This window comes from Protopterus annectens, chromosome 13.part0 (assembly GCF_019279795.1).
Source record: "Protopterus annectens isolate FY-2018-M chromosome 13.part0, PAN1.0, whole genome shotgun sequence".
NCBI lineage: Eukaryota > Metazoa > Chordata > Ceratodontiformes > Protopteridae > Protopterus > Protopterus annectens.
In genome coordinates this window covers 1,276,455,470-1,276,479,204 of record NC_056747.1, presented here as the reverse complement: position 1 = coordinate 1,276,479,204, position 23,735 = coordinate 1,276,455,470, and the positions used below count along the sequence as shown (strand labels likewise).

The 23,735-nt window shown below is 43.7% G+C and overlaps 1 protein-coding gene across 2 annotated transcripts in view; it reads right to left on the bottom strand.

Moving 5' to 3' along the window:
* Positions 1 to 561: 561 nt before the first annotated feature.
* The window catches only part of PCGF2 (polycomb group ring finger 2), a 718,202-nt gene continuing 695,028 nt past the window's right edge, over positions 562 to 23,735 (bottom strand). For both annotated transcript variants that reach the window (XM_044055286.1, XM_044055287.1), the window contains one exon: positions 562 to 4,426. In XM_044055286.1, the coding sequence (XP_043911221.1) occupies positions 4,076 to 4,426 (351 nt within the window). In that variant the 3' untranslated portion in view covers positions 562 to 4,075. The remainder of the gene's footprint in view (positions 4,427 to 23,735) is intronic.

Here is a 23,735-nt window from a genome sequence, read left to right as displayed (position 1 = left end):
ATGATGGTTAGCAACACTGTGAAAAAACTGAAAACATCAAACAAACAATAGAAATGTCTCAGGGTTATATCAACAATGTGGTTTACCCTGCCCTACCCTGAAAAGGGATTGTGATCTGAGGGACAATGTATGTAGGAAGTCCCAGTGGTTGTTGCCTCTTACGTTCTTCCTGCTTAACTCATTTGTGGAAAATTTCTGCCGTCTTTTTTTTGTTTACCACACTATTTCTTGAGCTGCACATTAAGCTGGGAATTAAAAAGAGTCAAAGAATCAGAATCACATTTACGTCTTTCTTAACTTGCACTAAGAATTATATCGGGTTCATAGGTAGGTACTAGGCTATCGGCCCTGGGGCCTATACAAGCCCAGCCAAAAAGGTACCCTGGCTTTTGCCACCCAAGAAAATTATTTTCCTGTGCCACTGTCGAGAAGAGGCACAGAGGTGATCTCCATGGTGAATTTCCTATTTCCCATCCAATCATCAAGATTTTTCTTGAAGAGTGCTAATGAGAAGCTTTCTTTGATATAGATAGCTAGTTTATTCCAGAGTATGGGAAGTCTCTGGGACAGGTATCTATCCCTCCGGCATGTCTGTTTATTGTGGTGACAAGGTTTAGGTCCCTAGAGCGTGTAGCTCGGAGGGATTGGGATAATTTTTTACAATGAAGTGATGACCTTACGGAGATCCTTCTGATATAGCTGATACAAATGTACCGATGTCAGCATTATATGAATGAAATTAAAGAATTAAAGGAATTCTACTAAAGAGCTCATAAAGATAAAAAAATAAATAAAATACAAACTTTAATTATAACTGAAAACACAGTGATGTAGGCATTATTTATACCCATACACTGCTTTTGGCTGGCTTTGAACCACTTTTTAAATATATTCTGTCATTACATCTTTTACTTCATACTGCATTATTAAACACTTTCTGGTCTCGGTTCTGAAATGTATCAGAACTAGTGAAGTGGGTCTACAGGGTAACTCCATATCAATTTTTGCTATAACAGCTTACAACATCCTCCAAAATCTCAAAGATTACACCACCAGATTCACTGTGGCACTTGCAAGCAAACACAAGTGAAGAAAAAAATTAAAAGGAAAACCCAGCTAACAAAATGAGTCTCACAAAAGTGTACTTTACAAAGTGAGAAGCAAAGTAAATTAGGGGTGCTTTTTGTTTTAATGAAGAACAAAGTTAAAGAGCCAGATTAAGAAAGAGGTACTTATACCAAACTTCTACTTAAGTGGACTGAAAAAAACTTGTAGGAACTTTCCAACTACAGTTTTATGTCAACATAACCTCAGACTTTTGAAGTAATTAAAAAAGGGGGTGGGGTGGGAATAAACAAATGCCATGGTCTGGATTTTCAAAATTTTAAATACAAGCCTTGCAGTGATGACTTTGCTGTGGCCAAATTAAGATAAAATGCCTCCATCTTCTAAAATCAGAAACACCTCTTTAATGCGAAAGGAATATTGCTTTACGTTTTTTTTTCAATCTGCAGGACTCAAGCTATAAATCACAAGATGGCAGCCAACACGATGAGTGAAGCTTACTATTTTACTCTGCAGATGACTGACGATATTCAGCTGTGCCTTCTGCATCAATAATAGACAGTGTCATACATTGTTTGCATTACTTCTACTGAAAGTTTCCAAACCAAGGCTTCAGTTATCTCCTTTATGCTGAGTAACTCCAGAAATCACAACAACAGTGTAATCAACAGTACAATGACACTCAGAATGAAGAACGTCATTCTTTCGGTTTGGTTCCCTAAGAATAAGAATGGGGGGCATTCAGTACGTGGAGACCATATTACACTGGCTAACAATTCAAAAGATCCCAAGTAAACCTGAGCAACTGTGTGAAGCAGTCAGGCATGTGGGACACTCTCTCTCAACTCCAATTAAAAGTACAGCAGACTACAATATAACTAATACTATTGCTCTTTGCAGGTGTAAATATGCAGCATCTTCACAGCTCAGGTAGTCCTTCTGGTGTGTAATAGGCTGCCATATAATAACAGCTGCCTTGTCAAGTGCTGGCCCTACTGCTTTGTCCACCAGCATCTCACACCTGAAAGTGAGTCTCTTGTTACCGACAGGTGTGTACTAGTGAAGTGCATGTGTTAAGAAGTGCTGCCTCCCTGGTGTTTGCCACTTCAGAGTTAGACTACCATACAATGATGAAAAGATGGCAGCCAATGCTTGCAAGCCTGTATATGGATAAAGCTACTTATTAGCATAACCTAGCACAAGCGAACCATAACAGGTGAGCTGCTTCACCTGGTAAAGGAACTGTTAAAAAGATGAAAAAAAGCAAGGGATTACGATGTGGTACCTCAAAAGCATCAGATTATATATATAAAAAATACTTATCTTTGCATACCCTCATTTTAAAACAGTACAACGGTATAAAATGTGGTTTCATACTGAAATACACTTTTACAGACACTGGTAAATGGTTCTGTTTGAGTGGCCAAAAGCATGACTTAAAATACTATACTGTAACAGTGGGTGCAGGGTGCTTGTTTGTGGAAAATGTTGCTGAACAATTTTAGTCTAATTCAATCTGTCTGAGCGTTAACTCAACAAAATGCCAGTTAGTTGAGTATCACTGCTGCAGTAGGTGCCCAAATTCATTAACTCCAAGATTAGACTGGGGGTGGGGTTAGGATTAAGGTTTTGGTTAAGTTTTTTGAATGTACAGGGTGTCATGCCCTGTATAGGGTAGTGGGGCTTTGCCTCCCACAAGAAATACTGTAGATAACTAAGATCATTACATTTTGTGCAATTACACTGAATTATTTTGCAATTCAACTACACAGACTTGGTTATGGTGCCTGTGAAGTATAACTCTCAACTTTTTTGCAAAAGAATCAGGAACAATAGCAAAACATGGGGAGACAGTCAAACATCCAAAATAATGGACAATTTTTAATTAGCAGTGTAATTCACTTAAAAGTTAATAAACAGGTTTTTGCATCAACAATTAAGATCAACTGATCTCTAACATCTGGTATTAGTGACTCACTGGAATCCTCATTGAAATACCTGAAAATTGAAAATTTTATGATGACAGGGCAAAAGTATTACAAAGTCATGGACAGTTGAGAGGTGTGCTCTGAAGAAGTTATACAGACCCTAACAACTTGGTGAAACAGTTACTGCATATACAACATAAGCTCTGTAACAGGTGGGAGGGTGGTGTAATGCTTAAGGTGTTTACCTTAGAAGCACAAGGTGCAGGATTTAATTCTCACAGGGGGTAACTGGCTAGGCTTAAAAATGGTCCATGAAGGCAGCTAGCCTAGAAATAATCTATGAATCTATATTTTAGCACCCTGTGGTTTACAGCAGTTTAGGGGAATGGAGATGTGTAACACTGCTGTGTAACACTGCTATCTACTGGCAACATCTGGTAGTGCACAAAGACGGAATGCTGATCGATGTTTTTGGTAAAGCAAATGTTTTCTTTGCATGACCTCATTACTTTATAGTTTCTGGTTATATCTAAGATGAGAGTATAGGAAAAAAAGAAACAACAAAAGAGCGTAAATGCTGCCAAGAACTACATGCAGTTGTTTTAAAATGCCAAGCCAGACAATATATTATACACTGAGAACAGCTAATTACTTTTTAAAACAGTGGGCATTGTCAAACAATGTGCAACAAATCCCTTCAAGGAACACAGTTAGTCTAGCTACAGCAGATATACTTATAAAAACAGTCTGCATAGCATCTGAAACTTACACACCCTTCTCTTTACAGCCTACATGCTAGGAACTAATTTGCCCCTTTTGAGCAGTGGAACGGTAGAAAAGAATTTTGCAAACACTGTCTTTAAAAGATGGTGGTGTCGCCATAAATCAGATGGGGCTGCTCCATAAATTATTTTTTTAAACAAAATAAAAAAATAAAAGAAAAAATCTGATTCATTTAAATGTCCTTTAGATACTACAGTTTAAATTAAAGTACTCTTTGTGAATCATTAGAAAATATGTTTGAATATATATATATATATATAGATATATATTTATATAATCTTCTGAGTAGAAGGTGCTGTTTAACTTAATGGTGAACCTGTAACACCATTTGTAGTCACTTTATGTCCAGTGCAGGCTTCAGAAGGCATCTGATGGCAGTTTGTGCTTCCGTTGAGTAAGGCTGTGTTAGCTGTAATAACTGCTGGGGTGTTTGTCTGACTTCCTGGGTTGGGTGACTCTTGGCAAGAAGCAACCGGACTCGGCAAGGAGGAGGAAGCTGATGGCACCGTAGCAGGACTGTTTGCCTTCTCACTGACTGAGTCACTTTCTGAGTTGCCATTTAGGTTGACACCATCTGTGTTTGCTCTGTGGTTTAGTTTTAATCGTTTGCAAGTTGGCTGTACTCGATACTTCAGAGGGAGAGGCGAGTTCTACAAGGAAAAAATAATCATTTAGGAGCACCAGCATCGTTATACTACATACTGTAACAGTTCTGTCCTTTTGTAACTTTGTTACAAATCTGTACATAGGAAATTACTATTCACAGCTGTTTAGAGCAAGAGAATAAAGACACACATTTCTAAAGATCAAACATGTTTTAAGTTAAAATTTATCACAACTTGGCTTTAACCTAAATCAAGTCCAGGCTTTACTCTAAAACAAGTCCTAAATAAAAGAGCTTTCAGATTACAGTCTTTGGTCCTCAACTTCATTTTCACATAAATGTAATTTAATTAGCTAGAGTTGTCCTCCAACATCAAGCCCTCGCATCTCCAGCTGCCAGAGAACAAAAGCCACAAACTCAGCAGTTGATGGACAGTAAGTGGTAGAGAATGGGTCAGAAACCATCTCAGAGATGGAATTTGTGAAGGGAGGCTTTGGTCAATGTCTGGATTCCTGGTCTCTTACTTTCTCCTGTTTCTCTGACTCCAGCCCAGGTTGTGCAAGAGACCCTTCTGCTGGTTCTTGCTATGGTTACCCTCCAAGGCTGGCATCTAAGTAACAAATTAGGCCTCAAGCTTCCCCTACATTCTTCTACGAGTGGCTAGGTTGAAACTTTGGGACTATTGACAATTCTTCACATTATGTACTTCTCCCATGCAGTACAAATCATTCCACTGTGGGTTCATACATGTGATCTGACAACTAAAAGAACTCTTGGAAAGATTCTGTAGTTTAGCCATCCAATATATATTAGGATTAAAAGACAAACATTTTGAGCAACAGAAAAAAATGTGAACACTGGGGTTTGTAGCACCCTCCAAGTCAAATACAGCATAACAGCGTGACAATGTGACACACAAAAGTGTGCTAGTTGGAGACATTTTACAGCTGTGTCAATCTGGGAATGTCAGGAAGGGAAAAGTACAGTTTTGTACCTACCATAAATGTAGATGTCCGATAGGTATGCATCTGCAGTCCTTACATATGGGTTATCCTGCCTCAGGCAGCCCTTCGGTCAGCCGGATTCCAAAGTCTGGGTCCGGCGTCGGCTGATGCCGCCCCTCTCCCGACGTCAGAGCGCCTGGGATATAAAAGCGTCAGCCGACGCCATCTTCCTCAGTTTTTCTTACCCCAGATGCCAGTTGCCCTCTAAGTAAGGCTAAATTTGGAGAGATGGAAACAATTCCAAACATGCACATCAATAAAAAACAAATACAGCATAAAAGATAACCCCAGGTAGCTAAAATGAGGGATATGTACCCATAGTATACCACAGAGGGGTAGGAGGGAGGGAAAACCTGACTGCAGATGCATACCTATCGGACATCTACATTTATGGTAGGTACAAAACTGTACTATGTCCTTCAAGGATGCATCTGCAGTCCTTACATATGGGTAGAATACCATAGCTAAGCTGGGGGAGGTAGGACCTAAGAAAAAGATGGTGTAGCTAATATGCCCTGCAGGACTGCACTAGCAAAGCCTGCTCTGGATCTGGAATATAAGGGCAAGTTGTAATGCTTAGAAAATGTATGCACAGAGCTCCATGTAGCAGCTTCTAAAATGTCCTTTGTAGCCACCCCTCTTAAGAAGGCTGTGGAGGTGGCTGTTGCTCTGGTGGAATGAGGCCTTATGTTAACTGGCACAGCTTTTCCATGAAAGGAGTAACAGAACCGAATGCAATTTCCTATCCATTTTGAAATTGTCTGTTTGGAAATTGCTTTTCCTTGTACACCAGCAGCATATGCTACAAAGAGTTGGTCAGTTTTTCTGTAAGTCTTAGTTCTGTCCAAGTAGTAACGCAACTGTCTGTGGATGTCCAAAGTATGCAGAAGTTCTCTCCTTTATTTTGTGGATTTGGAAAGAAGGTCGGCAGGTGAATAGTTTGGTTCAGTGAAACCCTGGATACCACCTTTGGCATGAAAGAAGGATTGGCTCTCAAAGACACTCTGTCCTGATGAAAAATGAGGAATGGCTGAACTGCCATGAGGGCCTGTAATTCAGATACTTTTCTTGCTGAGGTTATGGCCAGAAGGAAGGCAGTCTTCCAAGATAGGAATTGTAGTTCTGAAGATGCTGCTGGTTCAAAGGGAGGGAGAGTTAATTTTTCCAACACGAAGTTAAGGTCCCATGTAGGCACTGGTGGTTTCCTTGGAGGGTTGATGTTTTTTATCCCTCTTAGAAACTGCCTTAGTAGAGGATGAGAGAATACAGGTGGATCAGTGTTGTACTCTGCTGAAATTGCTGAAGCATGAATTTTTATGGAGGAATAAGAAAGGCCATTATGGAACATTTCAGCCAAGTATTCCAAAATATGTGGAATGCTCATGACTGTCGGATCTTGACCTTTTGTGGTGCTCCAGGTACGAAATCTTTTCCATTTTGCTGAATATGCTTTTCTTGTGGAAGGCCGCCGGGCTTCCATGATGATATCCTGTACCCTCTTGGATAGCTTATCCTGGCGAGGAGTCAAGGTATTTTCCAGGCTGTCAGCTGTAAGGTTTTGAGGCTGGAGTGCGGAGTCTTGCAATTGTGTTGTGTCAGTAGAAGTAGCCATTGTGGTAGAGGCCAAGGTTTCGTGCGTGACATGCTCCTTAACAGTGGGTACCAGTGTTGTCTTGGCCAGTCCGGAGCTATCAGAATTACGTTTGGTTGCTCTGTCCTGATCTTCAGTAAGACCTTGGTCATTAATGGCAGCGGTGGGAATGCATAAACTGTTAGAGTTTTCCGGCTGAAGGAGAGGGCGTCCACTTTCCATGCTTGAGGATGGTATGTCCTTGTGCAGAATTTCCTCAGTTGATGGTTGTGGTGGGAGGCAAATAGATCTATGTCCGGCCTTCCCCATGATTGTGTTATCTGGAGAAAGATATCTGGGTGCAACATCCATTCGTGTGCATCCATGATGTTTCTGCTCAGGCTGTCCGCCAGTACATTGTCTTTTCCTGGTACGAACTGGGAATGGAGCTCTATATTGAGGTTTAGGGAAAGTTCCCACAGATTCATTGCCAGCCTGCAAAGAGGGTATGAATGGGTACCTCCTTGTTTGTTTATGTACCACATAACTGTGGTATTGTCTGTCTTTATTAACAGGTGACCTTGGTGCAGGAAGTGCTTGAAGGCCTCGATGGAATGTATAACTGCCAGCATTTCCTTTTGGTTGATGTGCAGATGCAACTCTTTTTGTGTCCATTGTCCTTGAATGCATTTGCCCTCCATGTGTGCTCCCCATCCATGGTCTGAGGCGTCCATTGTAATGGTTTGGCTGGTATGTGGTTTGCTGAAAGGCAGGCCCTTGTTTGACTGGCTTGCTTTTGCCCACCACAGGAATTCCTTTTGAAGGCATGGAATGAGGGGGATCAAAGTTTCTAGGCTGTGACTCTGCTGAGACCATAGACTCCTTAGATACCATTGTAGTTTCCTCATATGCAGCCTTGCTAGTGGAATCAGAAGAATGCAAGATGCCATGAAACCCATGGCCTGCAGGATCTTCCTTGCAGTAAGCTGGGTTTGTGTTGTCAGATTTCTGAAGTAATCCGGTAATTGTGCTTGTTTTTCTTCTGTGAGAAAAGTCATTTGGGTGTTTGTATCCAGTTTTGCACCCAGGAAAATTATTCGTTGGGATGGAACAAGTCTTGATTTCTGAATGTTGACTGTGTATCCCAAGGCCTGTAGTAGTCGGATGGCATAGTTTAAGTGTTTTACCAGTGTTAGCTGGCTGTCCGCTTGTATGAGGCAGTCGTCCAGGTATGGGTATATTTGAATCCCGTGAAGTCTGCAATGTGCAATTACTGATGCCAGGCATTTCGTGAATACTCTGGGCGCAGTAGATAAGCCAAAAGCCAATGCTGAGAATTGATAATGCTCTGAACCTGCAAGAAATCTGAGGTGTCTTCTGCAACTTTGTCTGATAGGGACATGCAGGTATGCCTCCTTGAGGTCTAGAGTTACCAGCCAGGACCCCTTGCCCAGCATGGGAAGGAGTTGCTGTAAGGTCAGCATTTTGAATTTTGGCACAATGAGGTAAGTATTCAGTGCGGACAAGTCCAGAATAGGCCTCCATTGCTTTTCTTTTCTTGGAACAAGGAATAGTCTGGAATAAAATCCTTGGCCTTGTTCTGTGAGAGGAACCTTTTCTATTGCTTTCATTTGTAGTAGTTTGGAAATTTGCTTGAAAGCTTCTGCCCTTTGCTTTGGTGGCAGGTTTGGCATGCCTTGTCTTTTTGGTAATGTATGAAAATGGAATCTGTATCCTTTGTTTATTATTTGCAGTATCCATTTGTCCTTTGTAATACTATGCCAATTTTTTGAGAATAAAGATAGCTTTCCGCCCAAAGGTGCTTCCAATTGAGCCCTGGTTGGCGGGGTCAAAGTCAAGTCATTGAGATGGTCCTTGTGTAGTAGTTGTAGGCCCTGCAGTACCTCTCTGGTTAGGAGGCTGCCATTGACGTCCTCTGTAGGAGCCTCGAGCTTGCCCTCTACCTCTGGCATGCCTGTTTCTGCCTCTTTGAGATCTGTCTGTGTCCGGAAAGGACCAATTCTTAGAAGGCCAATTTCTGCTGAATCTTGGTGGTTGGACCTGGAGAAAATCTTTGACTGTTTGTACAGATTTAGCCTTTTCCTCAAATTTCTTTAAGACCTCCTGAGCCGTGGAGCCAAATAAATTTTGCTTTTCCAACGGAGCATCAAGAAGCTCTGCTTTAACATGATCTGGCAGAGTTTGTTCCTTCAGCCAAGCATGTCTACGTATGACTGCACCTGTCATTGCTGACCTACATGAAGCTTCCAATGCATCATAACCACACTGCAAGAAATGGTTGCTAACCTGCTGGGAGTTATGTACCAGATCCTGAAGTGCCTTGCGATCTAGGGGTTCAGGCGAAGATAGTTTTTTATGCAATTCATCTAACAAATACTCTTGGTACTGTATCATATGGAACTGACAATTTAATGCCCTCATAGAAAGAGTGGAAGAAGTATACACTTTTTTACCCCATCTCTCTAAAGCCCTGGACTCCCTTTCAGAAGGAAGTGGATTTTTAGTAGTGGTGGTTGCAACCCCTTTAGGGCCCTGTGAAATAGTTTCTGGGTCAGCAGAGTGGCCCTTGTAAAGGAAATGATGTGAGTCCGGGACCCTGTAGTACCTGTCGGGTTTGACAGGAGCCGGAGGAAGGGAGTCAGGAGAAATGCTAGACTCAGAGCACACATCATCAATGACATTTAAAACAGGAGGAATAGCCAAAGGTCTATGCTGAGGTAAATGCAAAAAAGTCCTTAATCTCTTCCTGGAATCAGAGAATTCCTGGCCCTGCCATTTGAAATGCTCTCTCATGGAGTGAAGGGTCTCCCCAAAGGACAACTCTTCGGGAGGGGAGGCCGAGGGAATAGATTCCTCTGCATCAGAATCCTCGTAGGCCGTAAAGGCCTCCTCCTGGTAGTCTGATAGGGCAGAGTCATCTGAGGCCTCATCAGAAGACTGGGGATCAGTGTGCTCAACCCTGGGCCTTTTGTCTAGAGGAGGTTGAGAGCCCCTGTCCGGATGTGGCTGAGAGCCCCTAATTAAGGTAATAAGGTCCTCAGCTAAACTTAAAATCTGTGAACCGGTAGTGGATCCCTGAGGAATAGCCTTGGGAGGGAGAGATTTTGGCTGTTTAGCAGCTTTAGCACGTGTAAATGCCTTTATGGACATGGATGCAGGAGGCCTGGCTGCCCCACGTGCTGGAGTAGTTTTATCTAGAGAAATGGTGTCGGTTGTTTCCAGAGCACCGGTTTCAGAGGGGAATTCTATGACCGACTCAGAGGTGGCCTCCGGGACTGAGGTTGTCGGTTGTGCGGTTTCGTCGGTCGGAAGCACCAAGGATTCTGTTTCAACAGATACCGATACACTCGCGGTAGGCCTAGGCGTGGTTTCAGCCGAAACCACGGTCTGCGTGTGTTGGTCCTTGTCCTTCCGTTTTTTGGTTAAATGAGTAGTCGGAAGCTCCGACGGCATCTTGTAACAGTAACTATCCCCAAAAAATTCCTCTGCAAACTCCGACCGACGCCTAAGAGTGCGTCTATTGAAGGAGGCACAGGCTGCACAGGCCGAGACGTCGTGGTCTGGGCCTAGGCAGGGGAGGCAGTAAGAGTGGAAATCCTTATGAGGTATTTGTTTCCCACAAGTTAAACAATTATTAACTTTAACCGTTTGATCTGACATCGGCTGAGGCAAGAAAGAGTCCCCAATGGGGTACTTAGCTTTTTGAAGTCTTCAGGTAGCTGAAATTACAGGAGCTGGCCGACCGGCACTTGCGAACTGCTTCTGCTTCGGGCACCACGCGGCAAGAAAGACTGGGGAAGATGGCGTCGGCTGACGCTTTTATATCCCAGGCGCTCTGACGTCGGGAGAGGGGCGACATCAGCCGACGCCGGACCCAGACTTTGGAATCCGGCCGACCGAAGGGTTGCCTGAGGCAGGACAACCCATATGTAAGGACTGCAGATGCATCCTTGAAGGACATCTGCAACAGCATCTCACTGAAGAGGGACTTCAAAGTCAGAAGTACAGATCACAAGGCAGAAGTCTTTCTGTCAGTCCAGCAACAAGCTAGCGAACACAATACCCAGAGTAGCTGAAAAAGGTACCAATTTCAGAACAACATAAATGGAAGGGGAGATGTGAAAGGGAAAATAAAAAGAAAACTGTCTTTTTGGAAGAAAGTACAGCTGCGAGACAAAGTCACCATAGAAGTTGATGTTAAAACACAAAGATGAGTGCCACTCATTACAGAAGGAAATTAGCAGCAGTGGACATCTGCCCATCTGGCCTGACCTTCACAACTTTGGATGTCCCATGGCAGAATGATCTCTCCACACTGAAGACATCAGTAACATACAGGGTAGAAAAGAGAAAGCAAGCTGCTTCATCTTCAGTTAATTTTCTGTGTGGAAAAGAAGACAACAATTTCTAAACAAACATGCCTGCTACTGTGGAGCAATACAGAAAGGGATAACTACTGTATCTAAAAGATAATTTTAGTGCCTCACCAAGAAAAGGAGAACAAAGGGTCCAAATATCCCCAAGTGCTATGAGTTTTCTTTTTTTTAGCCAAACATTTGTTTTAGCTTCCTGCAGCTGAAGACCAGCTGCTGCCAGGTCCTCTCCTTGTTTACCTTCAGTGATTGATCGGACATACCTTAGCCTCCCCAGGCTCTACCTGACCTATATTTAGGGCCAGTGAGAAGATCATGGCTGCTGCTGCAGCAACATACTGCTTCCAAGGAGCATGCATAACCCATCATCACCCCATGGCAACCTTGTAAGCTCCAATATGTGTGCCTTCAGGAGGTGTGCATGCTCATTACAGCACATGCATGACCTCCTAGCCAAGCGGCACACCACTTGCAAGCACATACCCTACCAGGCTTTCCATGCTGCTAGTGCAGTAAGTCACACTGCCTCTTCCTCCTCACCCAGGATGGGCAAATCGGCATTAGCTGTTCACTGCCACCCTCTCCCACCTGGTCTATCCAGTCCCCCATGCTAGTTGCTACGAGTTTTTTTAGAAAGCAAAGGAGCTGGATTGGGGGGGGGTGTCAATGCTGCAGCCCTCCAACCTGCATTTGAAAATCTACTAGATAGTGAGATATCCTTTTATATCACTGTTGCAGTATTCATTAAAGAAGGGATGTCCTGCCCTGCGCAGCCTGTCGCTCAACCAGTACAGATAACTTTTCGTGTTTGTACCATACGTCACATTTATACCCACTACACAGAACGTAGGGTATAAAAGGGATGTACAGACACATCTACCCAGAACTTCTTTTGCCGTCAGTTTGAATGCCATTGCTGCCAGGAGGTTTGAACATTTTGTTGCTGTGCTGACTATTTAGCAACACCAGATAAGGGCCCCTTAGGGGTTATTTTTCTTTATCTTTTTTTATTTTTCAATTTACTTTCTTGGTCTTGTACTTTTTATCACTACCTAGAGTTCATGTCAACAACAGGGGAAAATGTCAATGTGGGTGGCAGATTCCTCAAAAGGATAGTCATGAACGGTGTCTTTTTTGCTTGGGCAAGTTCCACGACCACACCTCTTGTAATATCTGTAAGGCATCTGTGCATAAGACAATCAGAACCCATTTTTCTTCTCTGGCCATTTACCTTGAAAACCACTAGTTTAGACAGTTAGCCCAGGGTACCATGGCAGAATCCTTTAACCCCGAGATACTCCTGCTAGGTAAGAAGAAGGCCAAGAAGTCATGGCCAGAATCTTTAGCTGTCCATCCTCCACTGGACATCCCTCTAGAAGCAGGTAATAGCTGTGTAGGTTGTTCGGTGTTTATGTCTTATTTCTCCGCCATGACCCTGCCAGCATGATCTGTCTTTTCGCTCTTCCTTGGACCTCTATCCCTTCTAAATTATTTAGGGATCCAGATTCCTCAGATGAGGATTTCCTGTCTGGTGAGGGGTCTTTGTCTTATTCTTCAGAGATACCTTTGCCTTTAGTTATGGTTCTGGTGAAGGAGAGTCTGTTAACCCTGAGTCTCCTTTCGAGAAACTGTGCTTTGCAGGTACAATTGTCAGGATGATGGAATTCTTTAAGTGGGATTCTTCTCAAGTGTCGGTTATTTAGAAAAGATATTATGAGTTGCTTCAGGTGGATACTCCTTAACCATCAGCAGTTCCTCCTGTGCTGGCTGCCTTGTTAGATACTTTCATTGCTGATTCCAAGTCCCCTAATTCTCTGCCTCCTGCTCCTAAGAAATCTAATAGGTTCTATGAGGTTCCTGTGGATTGTCTATTTCTATTTATACAGTAAATTATCTATTAACTGGAACTCAAGCAACTGGCACTCTCAAGCAACCAGCAAAAAATATTAAAGAAATACAGTACAATTTTCAGGTGTTGCACTTTGTTTTCTCCCCGCAGAAACATGCCTTATGTTTTTAGAGTTTTAGAGTTTTAAAAAGGAAGGCAGGAATAAATTCCCTCTCTCCCCAACCTGAGAACAAGTCAAACCAAACAAATAGTATAGGGTGCAGTATTTGTCAGGCCTGTTTTTAACAGTACCTCTCAAGCAACCAGAAACTACAGTTATCGGCATCTACCAATCGCCATGGGCGCAGATTAACTGAGAGTTTACTGTATGTCCTTCTGCTGATCCTGTTACGGTGTTAGTCTTTTCCAACAAACCTTCTAAACTTTTGCCCTCTTCCAAACTTTTGCCTTCTGATAAGGATAGCAGGGCAATGGAGAGGATTGGCAAGAAAGCTTATATTGCCTTCTACTTTGGCCTTTAGGGCTGTTAATTACCAGACCCACATGACCAAGTATGCTCTGGCTTTGATTGCTCAAGCTTGCCATGTTATCTCTGCCCTCACTGATTCTGATGGAAAATCTTCTGCCTTATCTTTTTTGGTTCTGCTTTTCAAATGGCAAGCCACTCTACTCAGTGTAGTTATGTTGCTGCCGATGCCTCTTGTAGGGCTGCGGCTTTTGGGTCTGTCACAAGGTGTTATTCATGGCTTCATTCCAGTCTCTTAAGGCCAAGCTGCTGGATGCTCTTTTGGATAATACTCATCTTTCTGGGACTGGTGCTGCTGACTTATTTAAGTCTTTTCAAGAGAAAGGCAAAGCCTTGCAAGACCGCAAACATGTTTTTGTCTTTCCTATCCCTATTAGATCTGGTTTTGTTTGCAGGCAACCCCACCAGGCCTCTAAGAGAAGTAAGGAAGGGAGGTGGGGCCACTCTGCTAAGGCTTCTCAGTCTTCTTTGGCCCAGAAGACTCCTTTATCTGATAAGCCTGCTTCTCTTCGACAATCCACGCCCCCCCCCCAACTTTAGACCAGATTCTTTTGTCCGTTCAGCTCTCCCTTTGTCTACCAAATTGGTATCTCATCACTTCAGATTCTTGGTTTGTTTCTATCATCCATCAGGGTTACTTCATGGTATGGGAAGACTCTCCCTCCTTTTTCTGGGATTCCTTAACCTCCTCTACAGCAACTTCCTCCTTTCCTGGAGGTTCTAGGGTCCCTGTTGAACCAAGGGACCATTCAACCTGTTCCCTCCTTCCCATATGGGAACAGAGTTTTTATTCTAGGATGTTCTTGGTTTTTACTTAACAGTTTGCTCTCAACCTAGGCCAGCCCTTTTAGCCTCCAGTTCCTTCTCAACAGCTGTTCACCGATGCCTCGGGCATGGGATCGGGGGCATCTCTTGGTCACCTAAAAGTTCAGGGTCTTTGGCTTCCCCATCAGAAGTCAGACCATATCAACATCAAAGAGATGAGGGCTCTGATTCTGGTCCTTCAGACTTTTCACCCCATGTTCTTTCCTGGCCCCATGAAGGTGTACATGGACAATACTACAGTTCATAAACTCCAATGCCCTGGATCAACTTATCCAGTCCCCCACCAGGGGAAATAATATCCTAGACCTAGTCATTACCAACATGAGTGACCGGTGTGCCACACCTGAAGTCAACTCCTCATTGGTCCGAACAGACCATAAGCTAATCACCCTTGATATCCACATCCCGCCCCACCACCCCATTAAGGAAACCACAGTAAAACGTTTCTCCAAAGCCAACGTCATGCTTCTTAAGACAGAAGTGGTGAACTTCATGACACCCATGCAGACGGACAATACAGTTACAACTGCTAATCCTACACAGATGCACTCTATAAGCACTTACACGAGTGCGTGGATCGTGCTATCCCAAACAGAACCAAGATGCTATCCTCCAAGAAAAGGAAGCCAATCTTGTGGTCCCCTGCCATAAACAAACTGTACAACAGAAGGAAGAAACTGTTGCAAAAGAGAGTAAAATCCCAGGAGTGGAGGAGTAAACAAACTGTACAACAGAAGGAAGAAACTGTTGCAAAAGAGAGTAAAATCCCATGAGTGGAGGAGCTCCCTGGTCAGCCTCAGTAAGAAGCTGAAATCCCTTATAAGATCCTCCAAAGCTAGCTACAAAAACAAAATTGCCACCAATTCCAAGGACAACCACAAAGCATTCTATAGCTATGTCAAGAATCTCGATGGCAACACCCAGATCTGCTCTGCATTACAGCACAAAGGCAAAGAAATTACAGAACCAACTGATATTGCCAACATCCTGGCAGATAGGTTCAGTGCTAAGTTTACCCCCCTCTCACCGCCTAAAGGGCCCATATCTATAGTCCCTGTAATCACAACTATGCAGGTAAAAGCTGCACTCTCTAAAGCCAAAAACACAGCATCCATGGGACCGAACAACATCCCAGGCTGCGTTTTACATGAACTTCAGAACGAACTGGCTCCCCACTTAAGCACCATGTTCAATAATAGCTTCGCATCAGGCTTTGTGCCCACTAAATGGCACACAGCAACAGTTATCCCACTCCATAAAGAGGGAGCCACCACTGATCCCGGGAACTAATGACCTATTAGCCTGATGAGCCTGGTCTGCAGGGCCATGGAACATATCATCATGGAACTCAAACAAAGACATTGGTAACCTCCAAACTCTGGATCCCACCCAGTTTGGGTTTGTGAAAGGCAGATCATGCCTCCTGAACCTGATAAGACTTCTTTGAGGCAGTCACCAAAGCCGTAGATGAGGGTAAGGTGGTTCACACAGCCTATCTTGACCTCGCCAAGGCTTTCGACACCATCCCCCATTCTGGAATTATAGCTAAACTCACTAAACTAGGTATAAATCCCTACATCACAAGATGGGTTGCCAACTGGCTCACCGACAGAACCCACACTGTAAAAGTTGCAGACTCCAAATCTGACCTCAAAGCAGTGACAAGTGGAGTACCACAGGGTTCCATCCTGGGACCTCTCCTGTTTGGTATCTACTTCTCTGAAGTACAGGCTAACACAGAAGGCCTCTGGCTAACGAAGTTTGCAGACGACTGCAAACTAGGAGCCATAGTCATGTTCCCAAATAATGTGGACATCCTACAGAAGGGTCTCGATGAGACAGATGCCTGGAGTCAGAGCCATGGCCTCAAGCTCAATGCCAAAAAGTGCAGTGTCATCCACTTTGGTAAAAACTCTGTACCCATGAACTACCACATAGGCAGCAATCTACTTAACAATGAATGTGTGATAAGAGACCTTGGGACCCAGGTGGACAGTAGTCTCTCCTTTGATAGTCACATCACCACAGTAGTCAGGAAGTCCTTCTACGTGGCACACCTCATCATGAAAGGGTTCTCATCCAGGAAAAAAGAGGTCATTGTTCCCCTCTACTCGACACTCATTAGACCAATTATAGAGTACAACGCCCCTTTTGGAATGTACCTCACAAGACATCTGCAGCAGCTGGAAAGGCCACAGAAGTACCTCACAAAGAGGATTACTGGCCTGAAACAAATGCCCTACACTGACCGCCTCAAAAAACTACAGCTTTACTTCGTAGCATATCGCCTCCTCCGAGGTGATCTCTGCCAAACATATAAAGCTATGTCAAACCCAGAGCTGTTGGACATGCTACACCTAAAGAAATCCCAATCCCTTCGAGCTACACGCTCTAGGGACCTAAAAGTACAGTTGTGCACACTTACCATAAATGTAGATGTTCAAGTGTATTCACTGTTGCAATCATTACATTAGGGTAATTTGCTGGCAGGGTGCCCCCAGTCGGTCTGAATAACAAAGTCTTCGGTCCTGCGTCGGTTGCTGTCTCCTCTTCCATGACGTCAGGTCGTCAGGGGTATAAAACATGCAGCCGACGTCATTTTAATCGTTTTTTTCTTGCCACAGATGTCAGGTGCCCCCCCCAAATGGGGAGCAAAATTATATGTATAAACAGTAAATATATAAATGCACCTTAGAAACAAAACATTTACCTTCAACTAAAAGCAAATACACCACAAAGGCTTTTGAGTAGAGTGAAGGAAAGAAAAGGTATAGAAAAGGGGGCTGGCTGGTGGGTAACCCGGACTGCAACAGTGAATACACTCGAACATCTACATTTATGGTAAGTGTACACAACTGTACTATGTTCTTCGTGTTTCACTGTTGCAGTCATTACATTTGGGTAGAATCCCAAAGCTAAGGAGGGGAGGATGGAACTAAACAGCATTAGGAGCAGCTATAAGGCCCTGTAGGACTGCAGTGGCAAAGCCTGCCCTGGATTTAGAGAAGAGAGGTAAATGATAATGCTTTGTGAACGTATGAACTGAGTTCCAAGTAGCAGCTTCTAGAATGTCTCTGGCAGGAATCCCTCTGAGAAAAGCTGCTGAAGTAGAGGCAGCTCTGGTGGAATGGGATCTGATCCCCTTGGGCACAGGTTTACCATGGTGCAAGTAGCAGAAACGAGTGCAATGGCTTATCCATTTAGAAATAGTCTGATTTGATATAGCCTTCCCCTCTGATCCTGCAGCAAATGCTACCAGTAGTTGCTCAGACATTCTTAGAGATTTTGCCCTGTTTAAGTAGAATCTTAGTTGTCTGTGTACATCCAATGAATGCAGAATCCACTCTCCCTTGTTCTGCAGATTTGGGAAAAAAGTTGGCAGGTGAATGGTCTGGTTAAGAGCCACACTGGATACCACCTTAGGCATAAAAGAAGGATTGGTCCTGAGGGCCACCCTGTCCGGGTAAAAAATAATGAAAGGTTCCACTGCCATGAGAGCCTGTAGTTCTGAAATCCTTCTAGCTGAAGTGATTGCCAAAAGAAAAGCTGTCTTCCAAGAAAGAAATTTTATATCCGCAGTAGCTGCTGGTTCAAAAGAAGGCAGGGTGAGTTTTTCCAGCACAAAACTGAGGTCCCATGCAGGAGTTGGTGCTCTCCTGGGAGGCCTTAAATTTTTGGCCCCTCTGAGATACTGTTTTAGCAGTGGATGAGAAAAGAGGGGAGGCTCTGTATTGTAATGAGCCGAGATGGCAGAAGCATGGATTTTTATTGAAGAAAAAGATAGGCCCTTGTCAAGCATCTCAGTTAAGTGTTGTAAAATCTGAGGAATATTGGGCTTTGCTGTGTCTATTCCTTGTGCTTGGTTCCATGCACAGAATCTCTTCCATTTATCAGCATAAGATTTTCTAGTGCTAGGCCTTCTGGCTTCCAAAATGACATCCATCACATGTTTACTGAGAGATGTGGTTTGAATAATTAGTTGATTAGCCATTCTGCAAGATTCAGAGTTTGGAGCTGAGTGTGCAGAATGTGATAGTTCTGCTGAGGCAATAGATGAGGTGTTTGAGGCAACTACCACAAAGGAACGTGTGACATATTCCTTAGAAGCGGGTACCAGTGTTGGCGAGGCCAGTCCAGAGCAATTAGAATCATTTTTGGTTTTTCCTGTCTGACTTTTAGTAAGACCTTGGAGAGTAGAGGCAGAGGGGAAAAGGCATAGACTGACAGGTTTTTCCAGCTGAAGGATAGGGCATCCACTTTCCATGCTTTTTTGTGATGAGTTCTTGTGCAGAATTTGTCCAACTGATAGTTTTGGGGAAAGGCAAATAGATCTATGTCTGGGCTCCCCCATTTCTGTGTTAACATGCTGAAGATTTGTGGATCCAGTTTCCATTCGTGTGTGTCCACAATATTTCTGCTTAGGTCGTCTGCCAGAGTATTTTGCTTTCCTGGCAGGAATTGAGCTTGAAGATGTATTTGGTAAGTCAAGGCTGTGTTCCACAAGGCCATGGCTAGTCTGCAAAGGGGGTAGGAATGGGTACTCCCCTGCTTGTTTATGTACCACATAACTGTGGTGTTGTCCTTCTTTATCAGCAGTTGTCCTGGATGAAGTAAGTCCTTGAAGGCTGTCAGAGCATTCTGAACAGCTAGCATTTTTTTCTGGTTGATGTGTAGATGCATTTGGTTTGGGGTCCATTTGCCCTGAATGCATCTCCCTATCAGGTGGGCCCCCCCAAGCATAGTCTGATGTGTCTGTAGTTAGGGTTTGGGTGGTAGGGGGTAGAGTGAATGACAGTCCCTTGTTTTGGTGACATGTCTCTGCCCACCAAAGAAACTCCTGTTGTAGGCAGAGAATGAGAGAAATCATTGTTTCCAGGCTGTGACAATGTTGACTCCATAAGCTTTTTAGGTACCATTGAAGTTTCCTCATATGCAGTCTCGCATAGGAAATTAGTAGAATGCAGGATGCCATGAACCCCAAAGCCTGCAGAATTTGTCTTGCAGATAACTGGGTTTTTGTTGCCATTTGTTTGAAGTATATTGTCAATTGCATTTGTTTGTCAGGCGTGAGGTAAGCCATCTGGGCAGTTGTATTCAAGCTTGCACCCAGGAATGTAATTATTTGACAGGGTACCAGTTGTGATTTCTTTTCGTTTATGGTGTATCCTAAGCATGCTAGAAGCCTTTTTACAAATGCCAGTCGTTGAAGAAGAGTGTCCTTGTCCTCTGCCCGAATGAGGCAATCATCCAGATAAGGATAAATTTGAATGTTTCTTTGTCTGCAGAATGCAATTACTGGTGCCAGGCACTTTGTAAAGACTCTGGGCGCAGTAGATAAGCCAATGGGCAGTGCAGAGAATTGGTAATGCAAAAACCTGCTTTGAAGCGGAGTTATCTTCTGCAAGGTTCCCTTATTGGGATATGCAGGTATGCCTCTTTTAAGTCTAGAGTTACCAACCAGGCATTCTTGCCTAGCATAGGCAGTAGCTGTTGTAAAGTCAGCATTTTGAATTTTGGAATGTCCAGGAACGTGTTCAGAACCGATAAGTCCAGTATTGGATGCCATGATTTGTCTTTTCTGGGTACCAGGAAAAGTCTTGAATAAAATCCTTGTCCTTTTTCCTTTTCTGGTACCGGTTGAATAGCCCCTATATCCATGAGGGACATGATCTGTTTCTGGGCCTCTGCCCATTGGTTTTGTGGCAGATCTGGCCATCTGTTTGGAATTGGCAAAGTATGGAAATGAAATCTGTACCCCTGGAACACTATGTTTAATACCCACTTGTCCTGGGTAATTAACCGCCAATTTAGAGCATGAAGTGCTAGTTTTCCCCCTAAGGGGGCTGCCAAAAGATAAGTGCTTGGAGATGTTAGAGGAAAGTCATTGAGACTGCTCACTGTAGGGTTGTGCTTTGTTACCTCCAGATTTGGAGGTGGACGCACCCCATTGCTTTGACCTATAAGATCCCTGTGATTGATATCTGGAGCCTTTTGAGCTCCTACATTTGCCCTGAGTGGCTCTGTTGGACACAGGAAAGGACCAATTCTTAGTAGGCTAGTGCCTACTGAACCTTGGTGGCTGCACTTGCAAGAAATCTTTTACAGTTTGCATAGATTTAGCTTTGTCTTCCATTTTCTTTAAAACCTCTTCTGCCTTATTACCAAACAGACTATCATGCTGTAAAGGGACATCCAACAATTTAGCTTTGACATGATCAGGCAGGTTTTGCTCCTTGAGCCAGGCATGCCTTCTTATCACAGATCCAGTTACAGCGGCCCTGCAAGAGGCCTCCAAGAAATCAAAACCACATTGCAAAGTATGCTTTCCAACCTGTTCTGCTGAATGCAATAAATCCTGTAACTCTCTATTTTCCATACAATCAGAAATCAACATCATTTTCTGTTTCAGTAAGCCCATAACATGCTGTTGATATTTAAGTATATGAAACTGGCAGTTTAAAGCCCTGATTGCCAAGGTTGCAGACATATAAACCTTCTTACCCCATCTATCCAGTGCCCTAGAATCTCTATCAGAAGGGGTAGGATTTTAGCTGTAGAAGCCTTAACACCCTTGGGACCCTGAGAAATAGTCTCAGGATCAGCAGCAGGATTTTTGAAAAGAAATTTGTGGGAGTCAGGAACCCTGTAAAATCTGTCTGGCTTACTAGGAGCCGGAGGCAGGGAATCAGGAGCCATGCTTGATTCCGAGAGCACATCATCAACAAGGTCTAATAGAGGAGGTATTGCCAAAGGCCTATGCTGAGGAAGAAGAAGGAAATCCATAAGCCTCTTTTTTGATTCAGAGAAGTCCTAACTCTCCCAGTGAAAATGTTCCCTTAAAGTATGCAAAGTCTCTCCAAAAGAGTAATCCTCAGGAGGAGATGCAGATGGGATGGATTCCTCTGCATCAGAATCCTCATAAGGTGGAATAGAAAATTCCTGATCAGAAGAGGAATCAGAAGAAATGGAAACCTGATCTAAAGATTCATAATCAGTGCCTTCCCTAGGCCTCTTAGCGGGGGGGTTGGGAACCCCTGATCAAGGTAACTAAATCCTCAGTCATTCTGATCATTTGTTTTTTAGGCATAGGAGCCTGAACACATAGCTCGTGCGTTGGTTTTTTAGACATAGAAGTCGTTTTTGACCTTGTTTTTGTTGATGGCGTCGGTTTAATATAAAAATGTTGAGGCCTGAAAACACCCTCAGAAGCCGGTGCCTGCTCAGCGGCTCTGGACCCATCCAAGGGACAGACATCCGCAGGTTCAATACTTTGCGAATCTCGCGGCATACCAGACTCCAAATGGGTCTCGGTAGAGGCCTGCGACTCAAAAGTAGCGGGTATCAGGGGCTGCAAAAGCACCTCACTGAGTACCGGCGAACCGGCGACTGGCTTAGGAGAAGCTCAGTCATCAGTTTTGTACCTTGACGGTCTGTCTCTGTCTTTTGCCTTGCGTTTTTTGTGAACTCCGGTAGTCGGATTGCTAACCGACGACATTTCAGGGTAGTTAAATCTTTGACCAAAATATTTAGAAGTAAAAATATACCGACGCTTAATAGTGCGTTGGTTAAATTTAGCACAAAACCGACAGCAAGGCACGTTGTGATCAGAGCCTAGGCAAGGAACACAGTACAAATGAAAATCCTTATGAGGTATTTGCTTCCCACAATTAATGCAATTATTAACTTTTACTGACATCGGTAAGAAGCAAGAAAAAGTTTCCCCAACGGGGTACTTAGCTTTAGTTTGAAGACTTCGGTTCTGAAACTAGAAAATGAAAATTTCAGGAGTCGGCAGACCGGCACTTGCAAACTGCTTCTGCTTCGGGCACCGCGCGACAAGAAAGATTGATTAAAATGGCATTGGCTGCATGTTTTATACCCTTGACGACCTGATGTCATGGAAGTGGAGACAGCAACCGACGCAGAACCCAAGACTTTGTTATTCAGGCCGACTGAGGGCAATCTGCCAGCGGATTACCCTAATGTAATGACTGCAACAGTGAAACACGAAGAACATCCTTGTCACCACAATAAACAGGACACGCTGGATGGACAGATTCCTGTCCCAGAGACTTCCCATACTCTGGAACAGGTTACCCATCTATGTCAAGCAAAATTCTTCATTAGCACTCTTCAAGACAAATCTTGATGGGTGGATGGGAAATAGGAAATACACCCCGGGGATCATTTCTGTGTCTCTGCTCGACAGTGGCACAGGAAAATAACTTTCTTGGGTGGCGTAAGCCAGGGAACCTTGTTGGCTAGGCTTACGTAGGCCCTTGGGCCGATAGCCTAGTACCTACCTATGAACCTATGCACCTATGTGGTACATCAACAAGCAGGGTTAATGAAACTTTACCTCCTATGCAGGATGGCACTTCAGGGTTGGGATGTGACTCTCAGTTATCAGTTAACTCTTCAGGCAGTATACACTCCTTCAGAGCACAATCTTGTGGCAGACTCATTGAGCAGGTTCAAAACACATGTTCACGAATGGATGCTTCACAGACAAGTGTTTCTGGACATTATTCATTGGTGAAGTATTCCTCAGATAAATCCTTTTCCCCTCCTCTCTGAACAGGCAGCTTCCTCACTTCTGCTCTAGAGTGCCATGCCATCTAGCCTGGAAGATGGACGCCCTTTCCTTTCCTTGGAAGGGGAGGTTTCTTTATGCTTTCCCTCCTCTTCCTCTCCTTCCATGAGTCCTGCAGAAAGATTCAGCCAGACTCCCCCAAAAATTTGCTAATGACTCCCTTTTGGTTGAAACAGCACTCGTTCCCCTCTTAATGCATCTGCCCAGGGGCAAACATCACAAGTTATCTCACCAGCTGGATCTCCTCAAACAAGACAAGAGGTCTCTCATCCATCGCCACTTGTCCACTCTGCAACTGACATTGTGGGTGATAGGGTTTTGATCCCTTTAAGGCACCTCTTTTCTGAGGATGTTCTCAAGGTTTTACTGGAGGCAAGGAAACCCTCAACCAGAAAATCCTATATGTCCAAATGGAAAAGATTCTTGGTTTGGTGCCATGCTCGTAATTAGGACCCTTTTTTCAGTGGGGGTCCCTCTGGTCTTCTCTTATTTGTGTGAGTTGCTCTAGTCTGGCTTGACCTATTCTTCTATGAAGGCCTATTTGTCAGACATTTCTGCCTGTCTGCCCTTGACTCCTCCTTTGACTTCTTGTTT